This window comes from Oreochromis aureus, linkage group 16, assembly GCF_013358895.1.
Source record: "Oreochromis aureus strain Israel breed Guangdong linkage group 16, ZZ_aureus, whole genome shotgun sequence".
NCBI lineage: Eukaryota > Metazoa > Chordata > Actinopteri > Cichliformes > Cichlidae > Oreochromis > Oreochromis aureus.
The window spans coordinates 32,165,104-32,187,839 of NC_052957.1; the positions used below are offsets into that span (position 1 = coordinate 32,165,104).

The following is a 22,736-nucleotide window of genomic DNA, read 5'->3' on the forward strand; positions in this document are numbered from 1 at the left end:
CCACAAACTACTGAATACCATTTTTAAGACTAGCCTGCCACATACTTTTTCAGTGATTTTCGGGGTATCTTTAAAATCAGTCCCTCTATAGGCTTATTTTCTATCAAAATATGTGGCATCCTTTTGTCCATCTGTCCATCCTCCCATCCATTTATTTACTTCTGCTTATCTGAGGCCAGGTGGGGGCAGCAGCCTACGCAGACCACCCTCTCCCCTGCCACCTCCTTCATCTTATTTTGGGGAATACATAGACGTTCCCAGGCCAGCTGAGAGATAAAATCTCTCCAGCGTGTCCTTGCCTGCTCCAGAGCCCTCATCTCACCTCCCTCATCATATGTATAAGGGAGAAGCCAGCCACCTTTCACAGAAAGCTCATTTCTGCCGCTTGTATCACAATCTCATTTGTTGGTCACTACCCAAAGGGTAGGAACGTAGATTGGCCAGTAAATAGACAGCTTCACTTTTACGCTCAGCTCTCTGTTCACCACAATGGACTGGTACAGCGGTCACATCACTGTAGTCTGTCAATCTCTCACTCCCTTCTCCTCTCACTTGTGAACAAGACCCTGAGATGCCTAAACTCCTTCACATGTGGTCGGATCTCATCCCTGACCCAGAGTGGACCTGCCACCTTTTTCTGGCTTTTCTGGCTGTGGACACTCAGATTTGGAGGTGCTGATTCTCATTCCTCGCCACTGTGAATGACTCCAGTGTGATTTGGATGCCACCACCTGATGAGGCCTATAGAACCACATCATCTGCAAAAAGCAGAGATAGAAATCTGAGGGCACCAAAGTGGAAACTTTCTGCCACCTGGCTATGCCTAGAAAGTCTGTCTATAAAAATTACAAGACATAGACCTTTCTCACGCTGCAGTGCGATCCCCTGTAGTTGGAGCACACCCTCCAAACCCCCTTCTTAAAGATGGAAACTACCATCCCAGTCTGCCAATCCAGAGGCAGTGTATTTGCAACTTTGAAAAAATGTGTAACACAGTTACACTCACAGTAAGAAGGTAAATTAATAGTAATTCTTATATAGTGTGTTTTTAAATGAACACTCCAAGCGCTTTATACAACATCCTTCACTTACCTGTTCACACAAGCACTTTTTTCTATTCATAAGTGCTCTCTGCCTAACATCCACAGACATCCAGATTCTGATGGAGCAACGTGGGGTTATATCTTTCCCAAGGATATTTGTCATGCAGACTGGAGCAGTCAGGAACTGAACATCCAACCTTACAATTAATCGATGACCTGCTCTTCCCCCTGACCTAAAGCCACCTAGGATCCCAGGTCCTAGGTTGAATCAATCAGCCAATGTTGACTGCTTCCCTCCCACAGTCCTGAGACATGGACGTTAGGTTTACTGGTGATTCTAAACTTAAGTGCTGAATGCGAACAAGATTAAGTATTTGCTATTTTGTAGAGGAAGCAATATTATGGACAATAGTAAATAAACTTTCTGATGATACAGTTTTATATGCTACTGTTATACGTGTATGACAGTAATGAGTTGTGTTCATTATAAAGTTGGCTTTTCAAGTTGGAAAATGGAAAAATATTATTGTAATTTGTCTTCAGTGTGAATAAGAAAATCTGAACATCATTTAGCCAGCCTGTACATTTTTATTAGCACAAACAGGACAATGGAAGTAGGGAATGACATTTAAAGTAGCGATGCTGACACAGGTTAATTTGCAGATTAAATAAACTTCAAGCAGACTTGTCTGAATTCTCAAGTTGTACTGTATATTTTTGTACACAGGTCTCAATGAACTAAATATTTAATGAAGTGAATAACTGATTATCAAAAATGCTCAAAAGCCATAACCTGAAATATAGCATTGAAAACAAAAGCATGTATATCTTCGTCTCCTTTTACATTGCTCAAAGCACATTTGGATTAAGCAAGCAATCATTTACCAAGAAATGCAGCAGAAAGAGTCAGGAGAGGCATGTGACTCACACATCAGCCAGGTCAAGCAGTGACTGCCAGACCACCACAGCCAGTCAGCTGACTGGCTCATTGCAAGTAGGAGTAGGAGTGGGTGGATGGAAGGAGAAGGGAAAAAAGAAGAAACACACCACAAGTGCAGGCAGTGAAGCATTAAGGGCTGTTTATTGTACCCAGTACAGATTATCAGAAAGCCAGCAGTGTAAGAAACACATTGTGAGGAGGGGGAGCTGAAGCCTGTACAAGTGCAGACAAACCCTGTGCCTGAGTTGCATTACGTGATATAACACGTGTTCACTTTGGCCTTTGCTGGTACTCTGGCCTTTATACGCATACATTTTACAGGCAAGATAATATCTCAGCCTTTCTCCAACCCAACACAGAAAAAAGGAGTAGTTGTAGTCTGCAGTAGTTGCATCACAAGAAAAGATTTTTTTGTTTTGTTTTTGTAAAAAAAAAAGTACATTTCTATTAGAGCCAAAACTATACAGCTTATACATTAAAATCAAAACAAACGCAGCCTTATAGCAAAAATATATACTTTATATAAGTTTGTCTTTGCCCCCATTCAGAAACAGATAAACACAAAAAACTGCAGAGAATATCACAAATATCTTCTTTGTCCAATGACGGTAAAGCAATATGTTAGTGGACACACAGTCTTGAACGGATTACACCATGCAAAGAGAAGCAGAGGTCTCCTGCTGACAGCTTGTGATTGGCAGAGGTGTCAAATGTCCAAGTTTCACCTCTTTTCTTTTTTTGCATGCAGCATCCTGATGCTCCTGCCATACTGGTGCATCAGAGGAACTAGTACACTGCCAAGGAAACATTAAGCACCCAGACAGAAATACAAAAAACAATGAGCAATGTGACCATTTATCATACAACGTCTTAGGCTTAAAAAAGAAAAGAAAAAAAGGAGATGGGAGTTCTTTGCTAAAGTTTGAGCAATACAGACCCAGCAGTGATGAACGGACATGAGGAGTGTACTGTATAGACCGCAGGCTCTTACTGTGGGGTGCAGTCTTTAAAGGGAAGCGGATACAATCTCTTACACGGGCAGAACAGTTAAAGAACATTTACACGAGAGAGCAGCCCAACCAACCGACTAGCCTGAAATACAGCAACGCCCCAGAAACGACCTGAGAGTTCTGGGTCTCTGAAGTCTTAACAGAATCATAAAACAGCTGGCACAAAAACAAACGTGGTTGTCCTATCTACAGAAATGTTTTCAACATATGCTGTGTGTTTTGTCAATCCGTTTTAATGCAAATTAAAGCCCTTTCACGGATCTCATGGTTCAAATGTGGTGACATGAATAACTTGGGGACCATAAAGGCAACTATTAAGTAGTTTAGAATATCTCGTTAGATTCATCATGTTTATACTCTGATTGTTTTAAGAAGAGCAGATTGTCACAAAATCAAAAGTGTAACAATTTTTTTCTCCAATCTCTTACAAAAGGAGGGGTGGGAGATCTATCAGTCCACCTAAAGTTGGCTGCCTGTGGCCACAATTCATTTGGTCTCCACAGCAACAGCAGCCCATCTTGCTGAGTAACCTAGTCCAGTTCACCATCACTGGTTTTACAACCCTCTCTTCTCTTGTTCTCTGATGGTGCAAGTAGGGGAGCCTCGCAGGCCCCCTCCCGCCCCCTCCATTCATTCTCAGCTGAGGAGCCAACAGAGTTCTATTTTCCAGCGAGCAGGAGAGGGAACCAAGAAGGAGCAGAGTGCCAGGATGTTGATCCAAGTAGCTCTGCAGCTCCAGCTCTGGATTCTAAAGACTGGGCGCCGACAGACTTATTGGGAGTGTTTGCATGTACATGTGTGTTTGTGCGCTGGGGAACCCCCACTGCTCATTTAGTAGCCGTAACCATCTGGAAAGGGCAGGCCTCCCACACACTGCTCCCCACCGTCCAGCAGGTAGGGAGCAGTTTCGTCATAGTGGGTGAGGGGGACGGTGTCATCGTCCAGCCCCGGCAGGCTGTCTGGGTCAGCCTTAAGACTGGGCCTCTGGTTGTCGGGGAAGGCCATGGAAAACAGAGCCTCGGGGTCGCACACAAACTTGTACACGTACCGCTCACCAGCCACCTGAGCAATGAGACAAAACACACTGAGATCAAATAAAGAGCTTTAGATCTACAAACGTGTCATTTTATTCACAGAACCTTTGTACAAAACCTCTGCGCACCTGAGTAACCTGATTTAAAAAAAACTAATTCACCAATATTCTGTGTTTTTCAAATAAAATATAAATGATTTCTGTTAATTTTAATGCACTAATTCAAACTGAGTCAGACAACATCAAACAAACACGAGAGCCTATTTACCTGTGGTTAAGATCAGAGGATGCCTCATGGTTGTATTTAAATATCAACATCACTATATTAGCCTCATTCAGCACGCAGCTGCTGAGGGAAGAAAAAAAACTGAACGTGCCTTTACCTTCTGCATGATGCCCTTCTCATAGTAATAACGCAGTGAGCGGCTCAGCTTGTCGTAGTTCATGGCAGGTCTGTTCTTTTGGATGCCCCAGCGACGAGCCACCTAAAGACGACAAGAGACAAATAAAGACTGTAGATTACAAACGTCACAGAGGATGTTAGTAATGCTGCACAAAGGTGAGGACTGACCTCCTCGGGCTCGATGAGCTTGAATTCCATCCCACGACCAGTCCAGGCTATGAAGTGGCCGTTGGCTGGGTCGTCCAGTAAGGTGACCAGAAACTGCCAGAGCTGCAGGGAGCCGCGGCGCTGGTAAGGAGGCCCATCACGATAGACTGAAGGCTCCTGTTTTACTTTACCTGTGAGCAGGAGAGGAAGGGATTGAAAGAGGCAGAAGGAGAAAGCAATCAGTAATGTTCTCCAGCACAGCCACAGTGTGGTGAGACATTCCTGCCAGATGGTGAAGCGCGCTTGTTTATTAGGCAGCGTGTAGAAAATTCCCACTGCTTTAAGGGCGTATAATACTGCTTTTGTTTTTCTCCTTACCTTCTAATCTTTCAGGAACCACGCATGTATCATCAAAGTACAGCTGAGCATCTCTGTCAAAGGAGAAGCCTGGAAACACAAGAGAAAAGAAGAAATCCAGCAGATGAGAGTGAGCATATTTTTGATCTGATATGAAGGCCAGTGACCATGGTCAGTCCAGACATCCAAGCTTAATGGAAAGCAACAGAACTGAGCTGCTTGTATGGATGTAGCGCACTAAAGCCCTGGTGATATTAGAAGTGTACTGTGCATGCGCATCTGGATTGACTGATAGATTCACTTCCCCTTGAATGCTGCTGACCGCTCTTTCCACCTCATGCTGAGCTTTCAGTGGCTCAGTAAATCGTGAGGGAGAGGGTCACAGAGAAGAAACTTCACATATGAAACGATTCAAAAGCAGAGAAGAAGCTGAACTTACTGTCATGGTTATTTTGGTAGAAGCTTCCAGCTCTCCCGAACGATGACTGACAGTTAGGCACTTCTGTAGACAAAGAAAATACGAGACTAAATTTAGACCAGAAGCACCCTCGTTCTCACATCAAACATCAAAATCCACCTAACAACTGATGGATATATTCGGGCCACTGTGCACAAAGCCACACGGCTTTGATGCTGTACTTCAGCAGAGTTGTGGTTACATTAATTTTGTCCAGGCTAAACTAATGTGTTAAGGTATTTTTGCTCCACTTCACACATGGCCTATGCTCATCTACAGGTCCAACAGCTGTGCTGAAAAATGCATAGTCTGCTTACACATTGGAGTGGACTAAAGCCCAGATCAGAGCACACTGCACCGCACTCAACATCCCCTGCATGTCCTCCAAGCCTTTAAATAGGATTAGCACCATGGTGGCTGTATTAAATCTCAATGACAATCAAGTTACGCCAGTTCCTCCCCCTGAGGGGTCAAAGCCTGCCTTCCGTTTTCAGCATCTCTGCAGAGTGTACTACCCATCCACACCACAACCCCCATTGCTCTGTCTCCTGTCTGCTGATAAGAAAACCAGACATCAATCTTAAACAAGTGTTTCTCAAAGGAGCTCTGTATAGCTCTGTAGCTGCTGTTATTAATGACATACATAATCGTTAAGTAATGACACCTGACCTGTGTGCACTATATACCCAGCATCAGTATAACTGACATGCACGAACCAGCCCCTATCAGTCAAAAGTGATGGATGACACCCCACCACCTGAATCACATGAGCCTCTGGAGAACTCACATGCACTATATACCCGAGTATCAGTATAACTGACATGGACACGAACCAGCCCCTACCAGATACCTGTACCTGTTGTAGTCAACTAGCATTTCTACTCAGATGCGATTTTCCTTGTGATAACATTAGCGAGCAAGGTAACTATAGCCAGCTAGTTGCATAAATCTTGGGATGGTAGGCTAGTAAAGTCGGCTGATAATAATCTGGACATGACCAGCTAGGGTTCCAGATGAGTTCAAGAGTTTGGATTAATTAACGGACTTTATCCACTCAAGACAGTAGTTTGCTGTGTGAGAGTCCCAAATGTGGCATATTAAACTTTAAATAAAAAAAAAAAAAAAAAAGTCTCCTCTCTCGAAAAGTCCAAACCCAACTCTGCGTAGAGCTCAGAAGAGAATAAATTATATGTAGATATGCCCAACATGGACATGCCCACTCCATCTAGAGATATGAGGGGACTGTGACGTAGGTATTTAAAGGCTATAAGAACCTAAGAGGATTTGTCATTACATCACTGTCCAGCCAACCAGTGATGTGCCCGCACACAGAAAACGAATACAAAGTGAGTGACGGGGTAAAGATAAAAAAAATAAATAAAGAGTTGCAGAATTTCAGGAAACAGGGATGTTAATGCAGCAGAGCAGGGATAACAGCTGGCTGTGTGGGCGTGGGCTCGCTCTGGTTTGTTTGAATTAAACCATGTGAGCAAGCAGCCTCTGTGCCCTCACTCGTAGTCGATACTTTTTAAAGAGGAGCGGCATCATTTGGCCTCAAGCTGACAATTTCAAAGCCCTTAGAGCCAACTTTGCTGTCCGTTTTGGGCACTGGCCCAGATCCTTTCCAGGTAGGCTCAGTGAAGACAAGGTTCTCTGCACCTGGCTGGGTGACCCACTTATTTCTCTCCCTCCCTTGGAAGCTAATGTTGAGCTAGAAGAGCCACTTTTACTGGCACGACTCTGGCTTTGAGGATAATTGTGTGTTTAAAATGAGCAGCCGTGTCCAGACCTCTGCTGCATACTAAAACTAACAAGCATGTGCTAGTGCCCAGAACAAACATGGCCAGGCACATTCCTCGCTCTCAGTTGGCCCTACTTACAGTCCTGAACAACTGCTCTCACACAACTTGCAAATGACGCGCAGAGAAAAGTACCCAGAGAACTCGACAAGGAAAGGTGATGAGCCCTTCACGTGTTTTATAAAGTGCTGCCCTTCGACTCACCGGAATCGAAGCAGAAGTCTCTAGGCTCCTGTTTGATAGCCATGGGGTGGAAAGCTGCCTGACGTGGAGGGCCCGGGGGTCCCATGGCGGGGACACCCTGCTCTGTGTATCGTGGGTCGATGAGCTCCTGCTTGAAACCCTGGGGAGGCACAGCCACCAATGGCTCTGACATCTGCCTGTGGTATGGCGGCCGGCCATCGCGTGGCAGGCTGTTGGAGCTGCTGCTGGGGGGCTGAGGCAAGAACTGGGGGCGCCCTTGACTCTCAGATGGGGGGAAAAGTAAACATGGTTCTGACATCTGCCTCTGGAATCTACACACGGAAGAAGAAGTGGAGAGACGATGTAATAAGTAAAGCAAAAAATAAATAAATCAAAATCACAGAATGCAACAGCAAAGTTCATCTGTGGGGGCTCACCTGTGCTCAGGTGTGAAGCTGTTGGCATCCTGGCTGACGGGGGCACAGGGCACGGCAAAGGGCGGGCTGTGGTTGTTGACTGGAAGGCCCTGTGCGTTGGGAGGGGCTGTGCTCGCTGTTATAGACTGCTGGATGTGCACTGGACGAGCGCCTGGGGTTGGGTTGGCTACATGGGAGTGCAGAGGGGGGGTCTGTTCACTCAGTGGGTGGGTTACTGCTGTGCTGGTGGGGCCACAAGGAGAGACTGGTGTGGAGGGGGGAGTAAGTGGCTTGAACCCGGGAGTGGGCTTCCTGTCGCAGGCACTGGGGATCAAGAGAAGGGACGGAGGTCAACATAACACTGGCTAGAAATCCTTCATTTAGAGAGGGATGCGGAACGTAATGACACGACATACCTGTAGCTATAAAGGCACTTCTCTCCGTAGGGCATGGGACTCCTGTCCTGGTGACAAGGAGAAAGCTCTTTGGAAGGAGTCAGCTCTCGTTTGATCTTGGCTGGTGGCGGGCCATGAAACATCACTAGACAGGAGGAGACACAGAGACAAGGAACACGACTGAGTGCATTAGATAAACTCCAGATATGACCTAATTGAAGCCATAAGCATAAGTGCAGCAGTTCTCTTAACCAGATTTGGAAGTGAGGGATAAATGGATGCATGGACAATGTCTGTATTCCCCCGACTGACAGAGCCACTTAGCAGCTATTTATCATCTGCCCTAATGACGTTTGACTGAAAACAACCATCCATCCACCATCACTAGGTAGCATGATACCAACTGCGCTGTACACACAAAAGCTATCAAACCTCTCGTCTGATTCCCATTACGGCTGTCAATACCAATACTGATGAATCAGTGGAGCTGTAATGTAATGGCTGTGAATGATTTTCATTCTCCTGCGCTGTAACCATTAGACACTAGCTGCAGCTTTCTGCCGATCGGCCGCCGTTTCCGGGGCGCCACATAATAGCCAGGCAGAAACTAGATCCCCGGGCACAGGGGAGCACAAGCCAAATAAATCACCCGGCATGCTGATGGACCTGTGTGGAGATAACAATGGGCACGTGAGCTCCCCCGAGTGCACTCTGAAACCTAATGGCTCAAGTTAGACTCCTCACACAGAGAAAAGTAACTAATGGGGAGATTATGCATCTTTTCTCACTGCGGACCAAAGCAGAAGTAGGTCAGGCTTGAGCAAGCGAAGGAGCGGCTCACCGTGTGATGTCCTGCCGACTTTGGGAAGGCTGGTTTTGCTGAACTTGTGCGAGAGAACAAGCTGCAGCCTGGCAACAACAGCAAGTGCCCCTCTCTGACAGCACAAGGTCAAAGACTACGTCACAGCGGCATTTTACAGCGCTTACAACACTGGATGGAGCCTTCTATGAAAACTCGTCAATGCATCGACCTCCATTTTCTCCACCTCTGCAGGCTGGTGGACCACAGAGGCCAAAACTGAGAAAGGCAGCCCTGACAAAGAGACATTAACCACACCCTGTCTACACCTCCTACGCGCTGGACCAAAACATAAACTCAGAGATAGGAGAACGGGCGGGGGAGGGGGTACTCCACTTGGACATATATACACTGCACTACACTACACGTCCTCTGCAGCTTTAAAATGACCTATGAAGACAGTTTGAAAGACATGATTTGTGGAGAGCAGGACTGTAACAGGCAGCTCTATCCACTGGAATCTAGCCCACTTCAGCAGCAGGGCCTGAGTGCGGGAAAGTGTGAAATCAGATTAGGAGCTTGGCTCATGTGATGCCCCATGCCAATCGGCTGATTAAACTCAAAATGGAGGAGCGGGAGAGAGGGAGGGAGGAGAGAGAGCAGCTTTTCCCAGAGCAGTGTTTTTGAAGACAAAGAGCGATGTTAGTGAAGACGTTCTGACAAAAGCCAGAGACATGAACAAGCAAGGGGGGAAAAAAAAGACAGGAGGAGGAATAAGACATCTTTAAGACGCAAACATTGCGGTTTCAGTTGGGATTTTAAGCCTGAAGTGCCACTGCTGCAGGACTGTGTGCACAGGTTTGCCCAGGCTCACTAGTCAGAGCCAAGATGAATACAAGACAACAGTAGGACTCGGAGATAAACAACAAATATCAGGTACTCACAGTTATCTGACTGGAAATCTGGGACAAACTGTTCGTCATCAGGCACCTGGGCTGTAAAAGCACAGGAAAAATGTACCATGTTTTAGAAGAATACACACATCACACTGATAGGTACATGCGTTACTCTCCAAAAAACATGAAAAAAAAAGTAAAAAGGGTCTTAGTCAGCAGTTTGCACAAGTAGTACTTTGCTCTGAAGGTTAACTTGGAAACAGTTAATCTTTGATGTTATAACTTTACCAATTTCATCCTGTTAACCATTTAGAAACAAAGTGGCACATAACACATGACTCTACTGATGTAACTTTTACCAGAAGAATTGAGGATTTCTGAGCAAAAACAAATGGAGAACAAACCTTCTGCGATCCAGATCTCCTGGAGCTGACTGAGGTCTTGGAAGAGTTCTTAAAAAAAGAAAAAGAAAAAAGATATTAATCATAAAGTACAGTAGCTTCAACCTCGAAATGCTGATCGACAGCAATGCTGTTACCTTCCGTGTCCTGGGCGAGTTCCGTGTCAATAAATTTCCTTTTCCTATCGTTTAGAGGCCTGCTGTGAGCCGCTTCCTCCACATGGGATTTGTGCTGTTGGAGAGGACAGAGACAAAGAAATGCGAAATGTCACGCAGCACAAGAAGATAGGCGATGGACAATGCAGATGATCTACTATCAAGGCAGGTGCGTGTGGCGGGGGTGGGGTCCAATCATGATGTAGAGATAATGTCTGAAAGTGTGATGTGTGATGAGGCTGTGTGTGTCCACTTACACTGGGTGGGACCATAAATGGGACTTGCTGGTCATAGAATCCGTCCATGTTATCTGCGTCGATTGGGTGGGGGCTCACAAAATTAAGGGGAGGGGGAGGTATTCGCTTTAAAGCGACAGCGTCGAGCGACTTTCTGGGTCACTGGAAAACAAACAGCATGTGTCACAAACCTGCTCGGCTAGCCCTGTTCTCAGAAGCACCGACTGTTACGGTCAAATTTTACAATCCGGTACACCTTGTTGTCATTTCTGAGCTCTGACTTCATCTCACAGGAATGTATACGTGTAGTTGCAACATATTCTTGTGCCCTTTATCTGAACTACAAAACAGCTCTTTGAACCACAGAGGCCCAATGTAAACACAATCATTAAAGAACACATGTAACATGGTTATATAAGCCACACTCATTGGCCATCTGTGGGCACTACTTTCCACTATAATCAGCTTGGAGATCTTGAGTAAAAGACTTGGAGAGATGTCTGTGGCATGCTTTAAATCTCAAAGCTTCCCGAATGAGATAGGAAAATGGGCCAGTCACAGAGCTGATTAGTGTCTTATAGAAGCTTGGAGCTATTGTTGGGTGACAATGCTGGTGTTCCAATTGGCAGAAGCAGAGCTCCTCGCTCCCCTGCGTCCAGTATCATCCAGTTAGTGACACTAGTTCCCTTTAAACAATAACACTGGGCAGGAGCGCTGCCCTCTGTTCTCCCTCGGCACACAGACATGACTCACTCCTCTTATCTCCCGTTAATGGATGACGAATAAAAGGATAGCTGCTGGGCAATAATTACAGGCGCCCAGCACAGATACTACTTTTAACATTAGAACTCGCTGTACAGTATGTCACGTGGGACTTTTGTTCAACTTTAAGTTGAAGTTGGCGCATTTGTTTTCTCCATTTTGCCTCCGCGTTCACACTGATTTGTTAGACGAAGTGAGAATTTAGTTGTACGCATGAAGCAGGCGTTTCAAATACTTTTATTCAGACCGTATACTTAGCTATTTCTTTGTCTTTATAGTAAGCGCGCTGTGTCGGAATTAATACATACAGCGTTTATACCATTGTCAACTACAGCGGCATACGGCAGTAGGTTTTGGCATAAGGCTGGTGCTCAGAAATGTGAAATACGATGTGCGACATAAACATACCAAAACCAGACAAAGTTAAGCAGCTTTAGCAGAACTGAAGAAACGTAAACTCTCATACGGCGCATTCCAGACCTTTCCCTGACAGAAGAAAACATCTTTTTGAAAACTTTTTGCACTTCAGCCTTGGCCGGGGACTGGGGGGCTACGATCACCCGACACCCCCCTGCTGCCGCCTCCTACCCGCCCTTCCCCCACCCACCAAGCCCTCCCTTGTTTTTCTCAATGGTGTGAAACTCGATCCGTGTGGAAAAAAAGCGGCCAGTCCATTCATAAAAATCACAAACAGTCGCCTGAGCGTGCTGATAAGCCAAAGCTAACATCCACGCAGATAAGCCAGGGGTCAAATCCAACACATGCTGGGTTAAACACCACACACAGCGACTCTATTTCACTCGGATATAAGTAGATATAAAATGGTTAAGATGGCGTTGCGCTCGTTCGTAGTCTAAAAAGAGCATTGGAAAAACATGTAGCCATACAAGTAATTCGCAAAAGCAAGTTTTTTTTTTGCCAAAATAAATATTGCAGCCTACCTTGTTTGTCTATATATACGTCCTCTTTATCGAAACAATAAGATAAAATATCCACAAATAAGAAACAGCGTGTCGAGAATCCTGTATTCGCCTGCGTACTGACAGACTGATGTGTCCCTTTCGACTCGCAAAACTTGACTGAGCTTTTTTTCTTTAATGGCCCGGTCGATTCTCCCCTAGGCTCGAGCGGCACGGAGAGACGCACGCTGATTGGTGGAATTCATCTGTCCGTTAAGTGAAGAGCCAATGGTTTCTCCGGAGTCATGACTTATACATGAAGCTCGGCTTGGCCAATCACAGCGCAGCGGTGGCCTATTTTTATGAATGGCTGGATTTCATTCACATTTTTTCAACCATCAATGCCAAGAGGTGTTTGTTAAAGGGCCAGCTGCAGTGGAAATATACTAAAAATCGAAACCTACACAGAGGCCTGCTGGAGCGACGTCAGCGTCACGCTGACTTTTTCCTGTGCTATATAATGATAGATCATTATGCTGTCAGAACAAATTGGATATTAACTGTGCTATTTGAGACACAGAGCATTTAAAGTTAAATTTAACACCGTAGTAATGTAACAGATTAGTCTTTCAGGAGAATGACGCAAATGACAGAGGATTAATATGGATAATGAATAAGAAAATGTTTCATGGCAGCGAATGAATTTTAAAAATGAAATGAAAAGCTGCAACACTGTTGCACCATGACTGTGTGTGCGCATGACACTGTGTGTATAGTTTGCGTCTGGTAAACCTACAGAATTATCTCACAAAAAATAGGATCAGCAGCATTATTTACATATTATATATCAATCTCAATAACCATTTGGCAATGCAAATGTGCAGCACCGTCAGAGCGCTGAAGTTAAGTGCAGCTGAAATAGGCAAAACATGCTTGTGTAAAATGTAACTGGTGCAAGAAGCTTTGATGAACACACGACCTATATAGACAAATACTTTCTCTGCATTTAGTATGTAACTCTGTTGCATCCTGTAGCTTCTTGTTATTAATATTGTGTATTTATTTTTTTATATTATATTGTAAGTATTTCTGTGGTTACAAAGCTTTTCTTTCTGAGAAATCTTATCCTATTAGCAACATACAAACATTTACCCCTCACAACCACTCTGTTCCCCATATTTCTGTGGTTACAAGGAAAAAGAAAAGTCTTTTCTTTTCTTTCTAATTAATCTTATCCTATTAATTAATACATAATAACATAATTCAAACATTTACCCTTCACATAAAAACAAGACCACTCTGTTCCCCATCATTTCCGTTTCTGTCCTAAAAGGAAAAAGAAAAGTCTTTGCTGTTTTCATTTATAATTACTAATTAATAATAATTTTAATTAATACATAATAACATAATTATGTATTATTCCATATAAGTTCACTTTTTTCACATTTTTAACCATTTGTTGTCCTTTGGTTTTCTTTCTCGTGAGGCATTTCCTTGAAAGTTGCTTTGTCCTACAGTTGTTTGTTAAGATAACAGAATAATAATCTCTATGATGTTTATTGCAGTGACTTTAAAGAGAACCAAATATGCTAATTTCTAATACCGTTTGTTTTTTGCTTTTGGACTAGCTTTGCATGATTCTTGGACACACACTAATCTTATCATTTGAAATTTTCTGTGACCATTCCTGGGGCAGTAAATGCTTTCTCCCATGACATCCAAAACCTTAAAAACAGCAGTATGTAAAATTCCTAAAAACTAAGGACAAGCAGAATGGGGAGCAGCAGCGTTCTGCACTTTTTGACACATCAAACCAGGAGTTATTCCCTAAGACAATTTTTATTTAGGCTTTTCAAGCTGCACCTTCTTATGAGAGGTCTTTAAAGCTTTTAATAAATATAGCCTCACAAATGATTTTGAAATATCTGTATGAAGGACTGGCTATTTAAACCCAGAGGTTGTAAATAAAACACCACTGACACCATCATTTCCGTCACCAAATTAGGAATCCCTCAAATAAACTATCCCAATGTGAACGTCACTCAGTGTTAAAACAAATTTCAGCAGCTGGTATGAAAACTATAATCCCCAGCAAATCCCTGGAGCCATGAAAGAGAGATTAAGCGGCTGCTGCATAGGCAATAATAGTAAGAAGACAAACACATGTAGTCGTCACACAGGACAGGGTCCTATCTTCACTGGCCAGTCCAGAAGTCCAAAGCCAAAGGCAAAAAGGTTGTCTTTCATCACATGGGTTCATTCTGGAAATGTCACGCTGAATAATGTGGAGGTGAGAGGGTTTAAAAATATCCACTGCCAAACTTAATTGTACATGTGTGCGAAGCATTAAATAGCAGAGGACATATTTCAAAGGCAGTAGCCTGCAGGTCCGCTGTATGGTGCACCTCTTTGCTGGTGCGGATGTGGTGGGTGGTCACTTGGAGGCGTGTGGAGAGCAAGCACATTGTGTTGCTGTTCTTACTCTTTCCTTAAATAAATGTGCCATATGTAAAAGGGTGACATACTGCTTGTGTACATACGTCTCTCTCTGAATGACTGCCAGTGTGGAAGTGGGTGTCAGGAAAATGGGGCAAGATTCAGCATCCCTGCTTTCTGTTCCCCGTCACTGTACCGGTAACTGTAGGTTAGTGGTACACTGGCATAACAGCCAGGTCAGTGGCTCTGCCTGGGTGCTAATCCTGATCCTCACCACACCAGGTGAAGACTGTCGAGGAACAGTATCCCCGCAATCTCTGATCATTCATCATCATTCATCCACCATTTGTTTGTTCTGTTGTCTCTGAATTGGACTTACCAGAATTAGTTTGTCTTTAGTACTTGAATTAATTTTGTCCATTTTGTTGGTTATTTTTCTTTAGATTTTCAGCTAAAAACATCTCCACATTTACTCAGTAAGAGCTTCACAGCTATGAAGCCAAAATGAGATGAAATACAATACAATCAGACCAGAGCAAGATCTAAAGAAAATAAAAGTGTACCCAAGCTAATAGACTGTATATAAAAGAGAGACAGAGTTAGTGTGACATATCACATGTGCTAGTATAGTCAAGAAAATGTTGGTGTTTTGACACTGGATGTGAAAAGCAAGACATGACTGGGTCATCAGTAAACATATCTATTGATCTATTGCACAAAAAGAGGATAGAACAATGGTAAAGTGCAAACTGTGTCCAGGATAGAACCCCCACCCCCCCCCGCGCTTAGTGCTAACACAACTTCGGCTCTTTGCAAGCATCTGCACAGACAGCATGCTAGCACAGAGCTAGCCACCAGACGTGATGTTAAAGCTGAGTGAAATGCCAACAGCTGCCCAGCAGCCAGAGCCTATACTTGAACAACAAAGGCAGTCAGGCCTGCAGCCTCTGTTTCTACACCTTGTGTTTCTAAAGTACAATCACTGTGTTTGTGCTGGATTTCATCTTTAATTTGTGTTGTCTGCTTTGTGTACATAAATGCCAAAGAGCTGTGTGGGACTGTAAGTATTGTAAAGTATTGTAATGAGTAGTATAATGGATTACTTTATCGGGCAAGTAATTAAGTAATGTATTGCATTACTTTTAAGAAAAGTAACACGTAATATACAATACATTACTTTTTCTGAGTAATCAGGTCAAAACTGTGAATAACCTTCAAAACCACTACCTTGATCATTGAACCTCTTCATGATAAACAAACCATACATACACCTTAGAGTTATTTCCCATTGTTGTCTTTATTCTGTCTGTGAAGCTGACCTTTATTCCATTTGGAGGTATAATAACAACCATAGTGATGAAACACAAGTGGCTGAGAGCCTTATAAATGAGAGTCTTAGCAGTCTGCCCTGGCTTACAAATGTCTGTCAAAATGCACATTTCAAAAAGAGTTAAAATGGGAAAGTAGTGCCTCTGGGCGCAGGATGCTCTCTCACTGAGGGACAAGATGTGACTTGCCTGCTATTAATAGCACTTTGGGAGATAATTCCTGACTCGTTATCTCTGCAGCCGTACTCAAGAAGCCTCGCCAAAGGCAGACTCTTCTGAGGCTCTGAGTTGTATAACCATGCTATCTTTTATTGTCTCTCTCTCTCTCAGTCTAAATTCAATGCATACTTCTTCACTCTCTGTCTGCTTTAGCTTGAAGCTACTGGCCACAACTCAGGGCCAAAAGGGCAACATGACTAAAGCCCTAACAATGATGATTAGCTGCAAACAATGACCTTTGTTCTGTTGTAATTATCTTATTATTGTCTCAGAAATAAAGTCTATTTATGTAACTGCATATACAATCTACATGAATGCTAAAAAATGAAAAGCTAAATGTTCTCAAAGAGTATTTCTTCTGGATTTTAAGGTGCAAAACATCCCAACACCTGTAGTTCAAAGAGATTTATTTCAGTTTAACTGGTGATTCTGACTTTAAAAGGCTGCACATAAATATTTATATATAAAAATATATTACATTCATTCATGTCTACCCATATACCCAGTTTTGTGCAGTTTCTTTGAAAGAAGTCAATTTCATAGTGATTGTTACTATGAATGGTCTCTATAAGTGACAAACCACAAGGTGCAAATTGTCCTCCATGTCAGGGTGCATTAACTTAGAGGGTACAAGTGACAAACTACTGTAACACTTGAGGTACATTTTCAGAGATTTTTTTGGAGAGTGTACCTTGACATGTTACCATCTATGCCAGTAGTACAATGTTAAATGTATTCAACACTAAACAGAAAGTATTGTTAAAAGTAACAGTTAGTGTCTCAGGTTTTTCATTAAAACAGTGATGTATGCATGAAATATAAAGGCATTCAATCTTACATGTTTCTCCACTGTTTACCTAAAAGCCAAAGTCAACCTTACAGTCTGACACTGGTCAGTGACTCACAGCTGTTATTGGATACGTTTCTCTTCAAATCATTTGTGACCATCAAAAACAATCAGCTCCCTGTCTTTGTCAGTCTTCAAGTGTGACTTGAACTCCAGTCTCCTGATAGAATGATGTGTATTTTTATTTTAATGTAGACTCTGTTGCTCTTTGTTTATCTGGAGCTGGAGTCATTTTGGTATCTATTTTGTCCAAGTAGCTTAAACCATTAAACCCTTAAACCCTTTTTGAAATTTCTGCCTGAATCCTGTCCAGCTAATTTTATTCCACAACTGCAGGTTCAAAATTAAAACGTCCTTATCTCCACGAATAAGAGACACTGGAGACAATTCATGAGATACAGTGTCTGTTGCCAGGCTACGTATCTGGAAATTCTCCAGGAAAAGGGTGCAAATCTTTGTTTTTACATAATAAAAACTGTGAATTAGAGAGAAGTAATACAGATGCACTGATGTCATTCTCAGCTATAACTCTTTACATGAACCATTGTAATTATGTAACTTGATTAAAATGCTAGTACTAATCACAGTATTAGCAGGTGGCCACACTCTTACCGTAAATTATGAAGAATTATACAATTAAATTTGTTGAGTATATAGATGTATAACATAAGGTCCTGTGCAAAAGTCTTATGCAACCCTCATTACCTCCATGAAGGAGGTTATGTTTTTGTTTGTGTGTGTTTGTACGTGTTATTCTGTCTGTAAACACAACTGCTTGAAAAGTTTGAATGAATTCTGATAAAACTTTGTAAAGGTGTAGAGCGGGGTCATGTTAACAATTTTAATCTTGGCTTGCATCCACCAAGGTCTTCATGGTCAACTTAATGATTTATAGGTTGAAAATGGGCAAAAAGTCTTATAACTTAGAAACTATAACTCTCACAGCTGTGATGTCTACTCTCAGCAAAGTACTGTATAAGGATTTAAACCATCATGGATCTCTGACTTCTCCTTCAAGCTCAATAGATTTATCTGAAGGTTAGTGACAATAATGCTATAGAGACTATACTTTTTGACTGTAGTTGATTCATTTTCTTAGGACTTTGTTATGTACATAACAGGTTCGAAAGAAACAGTGACCTTTGAAATACATCATAATTTGAGTACATGTAGGATGTTCGTGAAGTTTTTGAAAACAGAACTTTTACTTACTGTTTATTTAGTACTTATTACTAAACATTTAAACAAATATTATTAAACAATGAAATGAGAACTACAATGTAATATATCCACATAAATAAAGAAATTATTATACTCAAACGATGTCAAGTATGTTAAAATAGGTTAGAACAGGACAAATAAGAAACGCCTGCACTTGCTTTTACTGTAGTAGAAACTTCTTCAAATTTCTTAGAAAGAACACAGAAGACAAAACAAATATTATTCCATTAAAAATGAATAAACACTGGTCTCTTGGTCTCTTTCTTGTTTCTATATAATTTGCTTCCAAGGAGCCAGACCTTCTTGTAACTTTTAAAGTGGTCTTGAGAAAAAGTTTTTCTTCTGGCAGATTCTCACTCATTTTCTGTAAAGTCCTTGTTCATGGCTATTTTCAAAGGGATGTTTTTTGTTTGTTAAGCCATTTAACATTGACTTATGAATCATTCAAGCATTAAAGAGAAGAGAGAGAAACCAGTATTTTATCTGCACATGACAGACAACTTGGCAAAGAAACCATTTTAAATAGTATCTTTGGGCACTTTATTATGGACAGGCTGTCAAATAAAACCTATCAAATCTTCCAATTTCTTTGGTTGAATCTGCCGTAGGAGCCAGCTCTAAAACACCAGAGAGGTTCTGTAATGGCTTGGGACTGCATTTCAGCCAATGATGTTCAGGATCTTGTCAAAATTGATGGAATTATGAAAAGCACTGTCAGATTTTGATCCACCAACAACACTATCAGTCATGGAGTGGCTCCCCCAAAGCCCAGAACTCAACATTACTGAAGTATTGCATGATCGTTTTGAAAAGAATGGAAGAAAAGGCAGCAGGCTTCCAAAGATGAGCTTTGGTATACTCTTTAAGAAGCTGGGAGAACTATTCCTGAAGACTACTTAAAGCAGTGGTGTCCAAACCCAGGCCTTGAGGGCCGGTGTCCTGCAGGTTTTAGATGTGTCCTTGATCATCACAGCTTATTTAAATGGTTAAATGACCAACATGTCTTGAAGTTCTCCAGAGGCCTGGTAATGAACTAATCATTTGATTCAGGTGTGTAGACCCAGGGTGAGATTTAAAACCTGTAGGACTCTGGCCTACAGAAGAAGAATAAAGGAAATCATAGCAATTACTGACTTTCAAGCTCATTGGAATTGTACAAACCCTTTTATCTTATATTCTCTGGAGTTTTCCAATTTCCCGTTGCACAGTATAAAGAAATCAGGGGTCTCTCAATACTTTTGCACAGTACTGTACAGTAAATGGCAATAAACACACTGTGTGTCAATTTTGTCCTGAACATTTTCTGTGTAAAACGACTCAGTGTCTTCCCACCCTCTGCTACCAATTGCTGACAGTGCCTAAAAATAATCATAAAAATGCAATAATGCTGATGCTGTAGTCTGGATTGGTGCTGCAAGATCAGCTCTCTGGCAGAAAAGCATGCTTTCAGTTAATGTTTTACTGATAAGTTCCATGTTAGACATGCTAATCAGCAACATGTTCTAATTGCAATGACAGAAACACAATTCTGTCACAACTGTGCAAAGTGATTGCTGGTGTCACTTACATACAAATAAAGACAGAGTCAATGTAGCAAAATTAACAAAACACTGTGAGTTAGATTAGTTGAATAAAACACGTCATTGTCTCCACTTGCCTTCAGAACCAGCCTCCACTTTCTCCCCCTTTCTTAAACCAACTGTGTGTGTAACTGTGTGTGTGTGTGTGTGAATAAGAAGGTTTCTCTGAAGTTGTGAGGACATATGAGAGGTATGCACTACCAGTTCCAGCTGGATCTGGCTGACACACCTGCTCCACCTCAGTAATCACTCACCTGGAGTACTTAAAGAGAGGTTCATTTATTTTTCCTTTGTCGGGTTTTTACAGTAGTACAAGCAGCAGCATGTTGGGCTCACTGTTTTTGAGCTTACCTTTGGGTGTCCTTGTGCTCTGTATCCCTCCTGTAAATCAGCCAAACTTGTCCTTGGAACTCCACTCACCTGAAAACCTGCATCTGTCTCCTGGATCTCCAGAAATCAGCTCCTAGGAAAACCTACCTACCACTGTTGTCTGTGTCATCGTTTCACCCATTAACCCCTATTTTTTGTGGCAATAAGCTATAATACATACAGTACATAAATAAAACAGTCATTTACATGTAACAAAAGATTAGCTACTCATTTTTATATATCATTTGGCCTCCTGCAGATGTTTTTTGAAGATGAACCTCTTGTCCTGGAACACCCTGTATTATAATAACTAGCTTGTAGAATTGCTGAGCTCTATTTCTGTTGCATCAAACTTGGATGCTTTGAAGATATAACAGGTTAAATGACATCATTGTCACTGTCGCTGTGTTTTATTTGTTCTTTAAAGTTTGTAATGTAAAATATACTAACATTTACTACCAGTATAGCGTAATGATGCCGCAGTGGACCAGGGGAGTGGTTGTTACCATCATTGTCAACAAAGATCTATCCAGTATAAATCAGTATCATATTCACGACCAAGTTACTGTATTATGTTTAAGTCACATACAACCATGTGATTTAATGTAATTTAAGAAAAGGCTTCAAGTAAAATCAACCAAGCCAAACTAAAACTGACTTTATGGTTTAAACAAATTATGTCTTTTTCTTGGTTTGAACTTTGTTGGAAACATATGAGAGAATGCAAGCAGAAGCTATGTGAACAGCTAGCACACAGTGAGGGTGACATAGTGTAAAGATAGACAGGACCCACTGCAGAGACTGGTCATACGGATTCTTTAGCCTCTTTTAATTCAGTCAAGATGTAGATAACATGGTGATGTATTATCGTCTAAACTCCTCAGTCATGACCCCAAGGCAGGAGAGAGGGTTCATATCACAGACAGTTTAGAAATTCTGTAATTTGACAGATTCAAATTACTGTTGTTATGTATGTAATAACTGTTGTTATTACATGATAATGTTGTCCTTTGTATAATGTACAACCAATGATGCCAGAAGTCCCCTAGTCTGTGATACTGTCATCATTTTCTTACAGTATGTCTTAGCTGTAACTCTCTAGGTTCTTATCTTATTCAGGGTTAGGTAAATATGGGTCCAATGTTTTGATGCATGTCTGTTATAGCCTGTCACATGCAAACACACACAACCTCACACGCCAGCATAGCACAGAAAACTTTACAGTAAACAGTGGGTGATCGTCAAGGTGCTTCACCCAGCTATACTCTGTACTGAGTATTACTTCATGCTGTATGTATATCTGAGTTCTGATGTCTGTTTAGTTTCTGTGAAGTTTTGGATACCTTGTAGAGCACTGTACTGTTCTAGTGGTCATTTTGATTTCTTGGTTTTTATTAAATTTCAGTTTCTATTTTCAGCTCCTTCTTTCTGGTGTGTCTGATTCTCTCAGTGTTTGCCTGGCTTCATCTCCCTCTGTCTCATCTTTCTGCTTATTCCTCTGTTACTGATGTCTAGAGTCTTCTTGTCTCTGTGTTTAGCATTGGCCTTTTTGTTGCTTTCTGTTTTAATTGAAGGCTAATTTTCTTTTTGTGAATGTTCTCACCTGTTTTATTCATGTTCACTTGTGTGCTGCTCCCCTGTTTCTGGAATTTTAAAAAAAAAAAGTGTTCAGAGAGTGAATATATTTATATATAGCTCAAAAAATGAACATTACAGCTCACCTTTAGTTTAAATAGTTTTGCCTCCAGTCTTTGGAGCCTTACCTCTATACTCTACTCTACAATAAGGGTAAACATGAACTGATACTATTTGCCCAGCATCAGCTGTGCAAGGTTCCAGCCCCTACAACTAACACGATGCTGGTGCAGAACCTGTTCCATCGAGAACCAGCTACAATTCCACAGATTTGAGAGGCGATAATAAGTAGAATTCTTAGCACAAGCAGCTAAATTCCATGAGGAGCAAGTCACGATGGACAGAATCTGTGAAATACTGCGTACTGCTGCATAAAAGTCTAGTAAAAGATAAATGAGAGTTATTCTGATCTGTCTGTCATGCAAAGCTAAGCAGGTAGGATCCAAGGATAAAAATATAAATATGTATAAAATGTATTCGACTTTTCTCAAGCAGGTTTTGTATTTTGCAAAAAGTCCAAATCTAAAAAGTGGGAAAACAGTGATATTAGATTTGTTATTATTCACTCATAAAAATCACATGCAAAAACGAAACTTTCAAGAGATTACTAACTAAACTAAAGTAATCAAATAAACCTGTGTGCCCAGATATTTAAATGACATTACTGTCACGGTCCCCGTGCCTCACCGGCTGATTCCGTGTTAGGCAACATGTGTTTTGTTCTTGTGCTCTCTCTCTCCCTCTTTCCCCGGCCACAGCGGTGCTCACTG

At 41.9% G+C, this 22,736-nt stretch overlaps 1 protein-coding gene across 2 annotated transcripts; it reads right to left on the reverse strand.

Annotated features, from left to right (window-relative positions):
* Positions 1 to 1,611: 1,611 nt before the first annotated feature.
* Positions 1,612 to 12,543, reverse strand: etv5a (ETS variant transcription factor 5a). 2 transcript variants are annotated; one of them, XM_039600245.1, is made up of 13 exons: positions 12,374 to 12,543; positions 10,692 to 10,832; positions 10,417 to 10,510; positions 10,283 to 10,330; positions 9,927 to 9,977; positions 8,205 to 8,328; positions 7,810 to 8,112; positions 7,394 to 7,704; positions 5,373 to 5,435; positions 4,955 to 5,023; positions 4,598 to 4,767; positions 4,404 to 4,511; positions 1,612 to 4,055 (listed from the first exon to the last, which is right to left on the reverse strand). In XM_039600245.1, the coding sequence occupies exons 2-13, from the start codon at positions 10,737 to 10,739 to the stop codon at positions 3,825 to 3,827; spliced, it is 1,620 nt and encodes a 539-aa protein (XP_039456179.1). In that variant the 5' UTR covers positions 10,740 to 10,832; positions 12,374 to 12,543; the 3' UTR covers positions 1,612 to 3,824. The 2 variants fall into 2 exon arrangements, with proteins under 2 accessions (XP_039456179.1, XP_031604099.2); XM_031748239.2 differs by having other exon boundaries at positions 4,410 to 4,511; positions 12,374 to 12,542.
* Between the last annotated feature and the right edge of the window lie 10,193 nt (positions 12,544 to 22,736).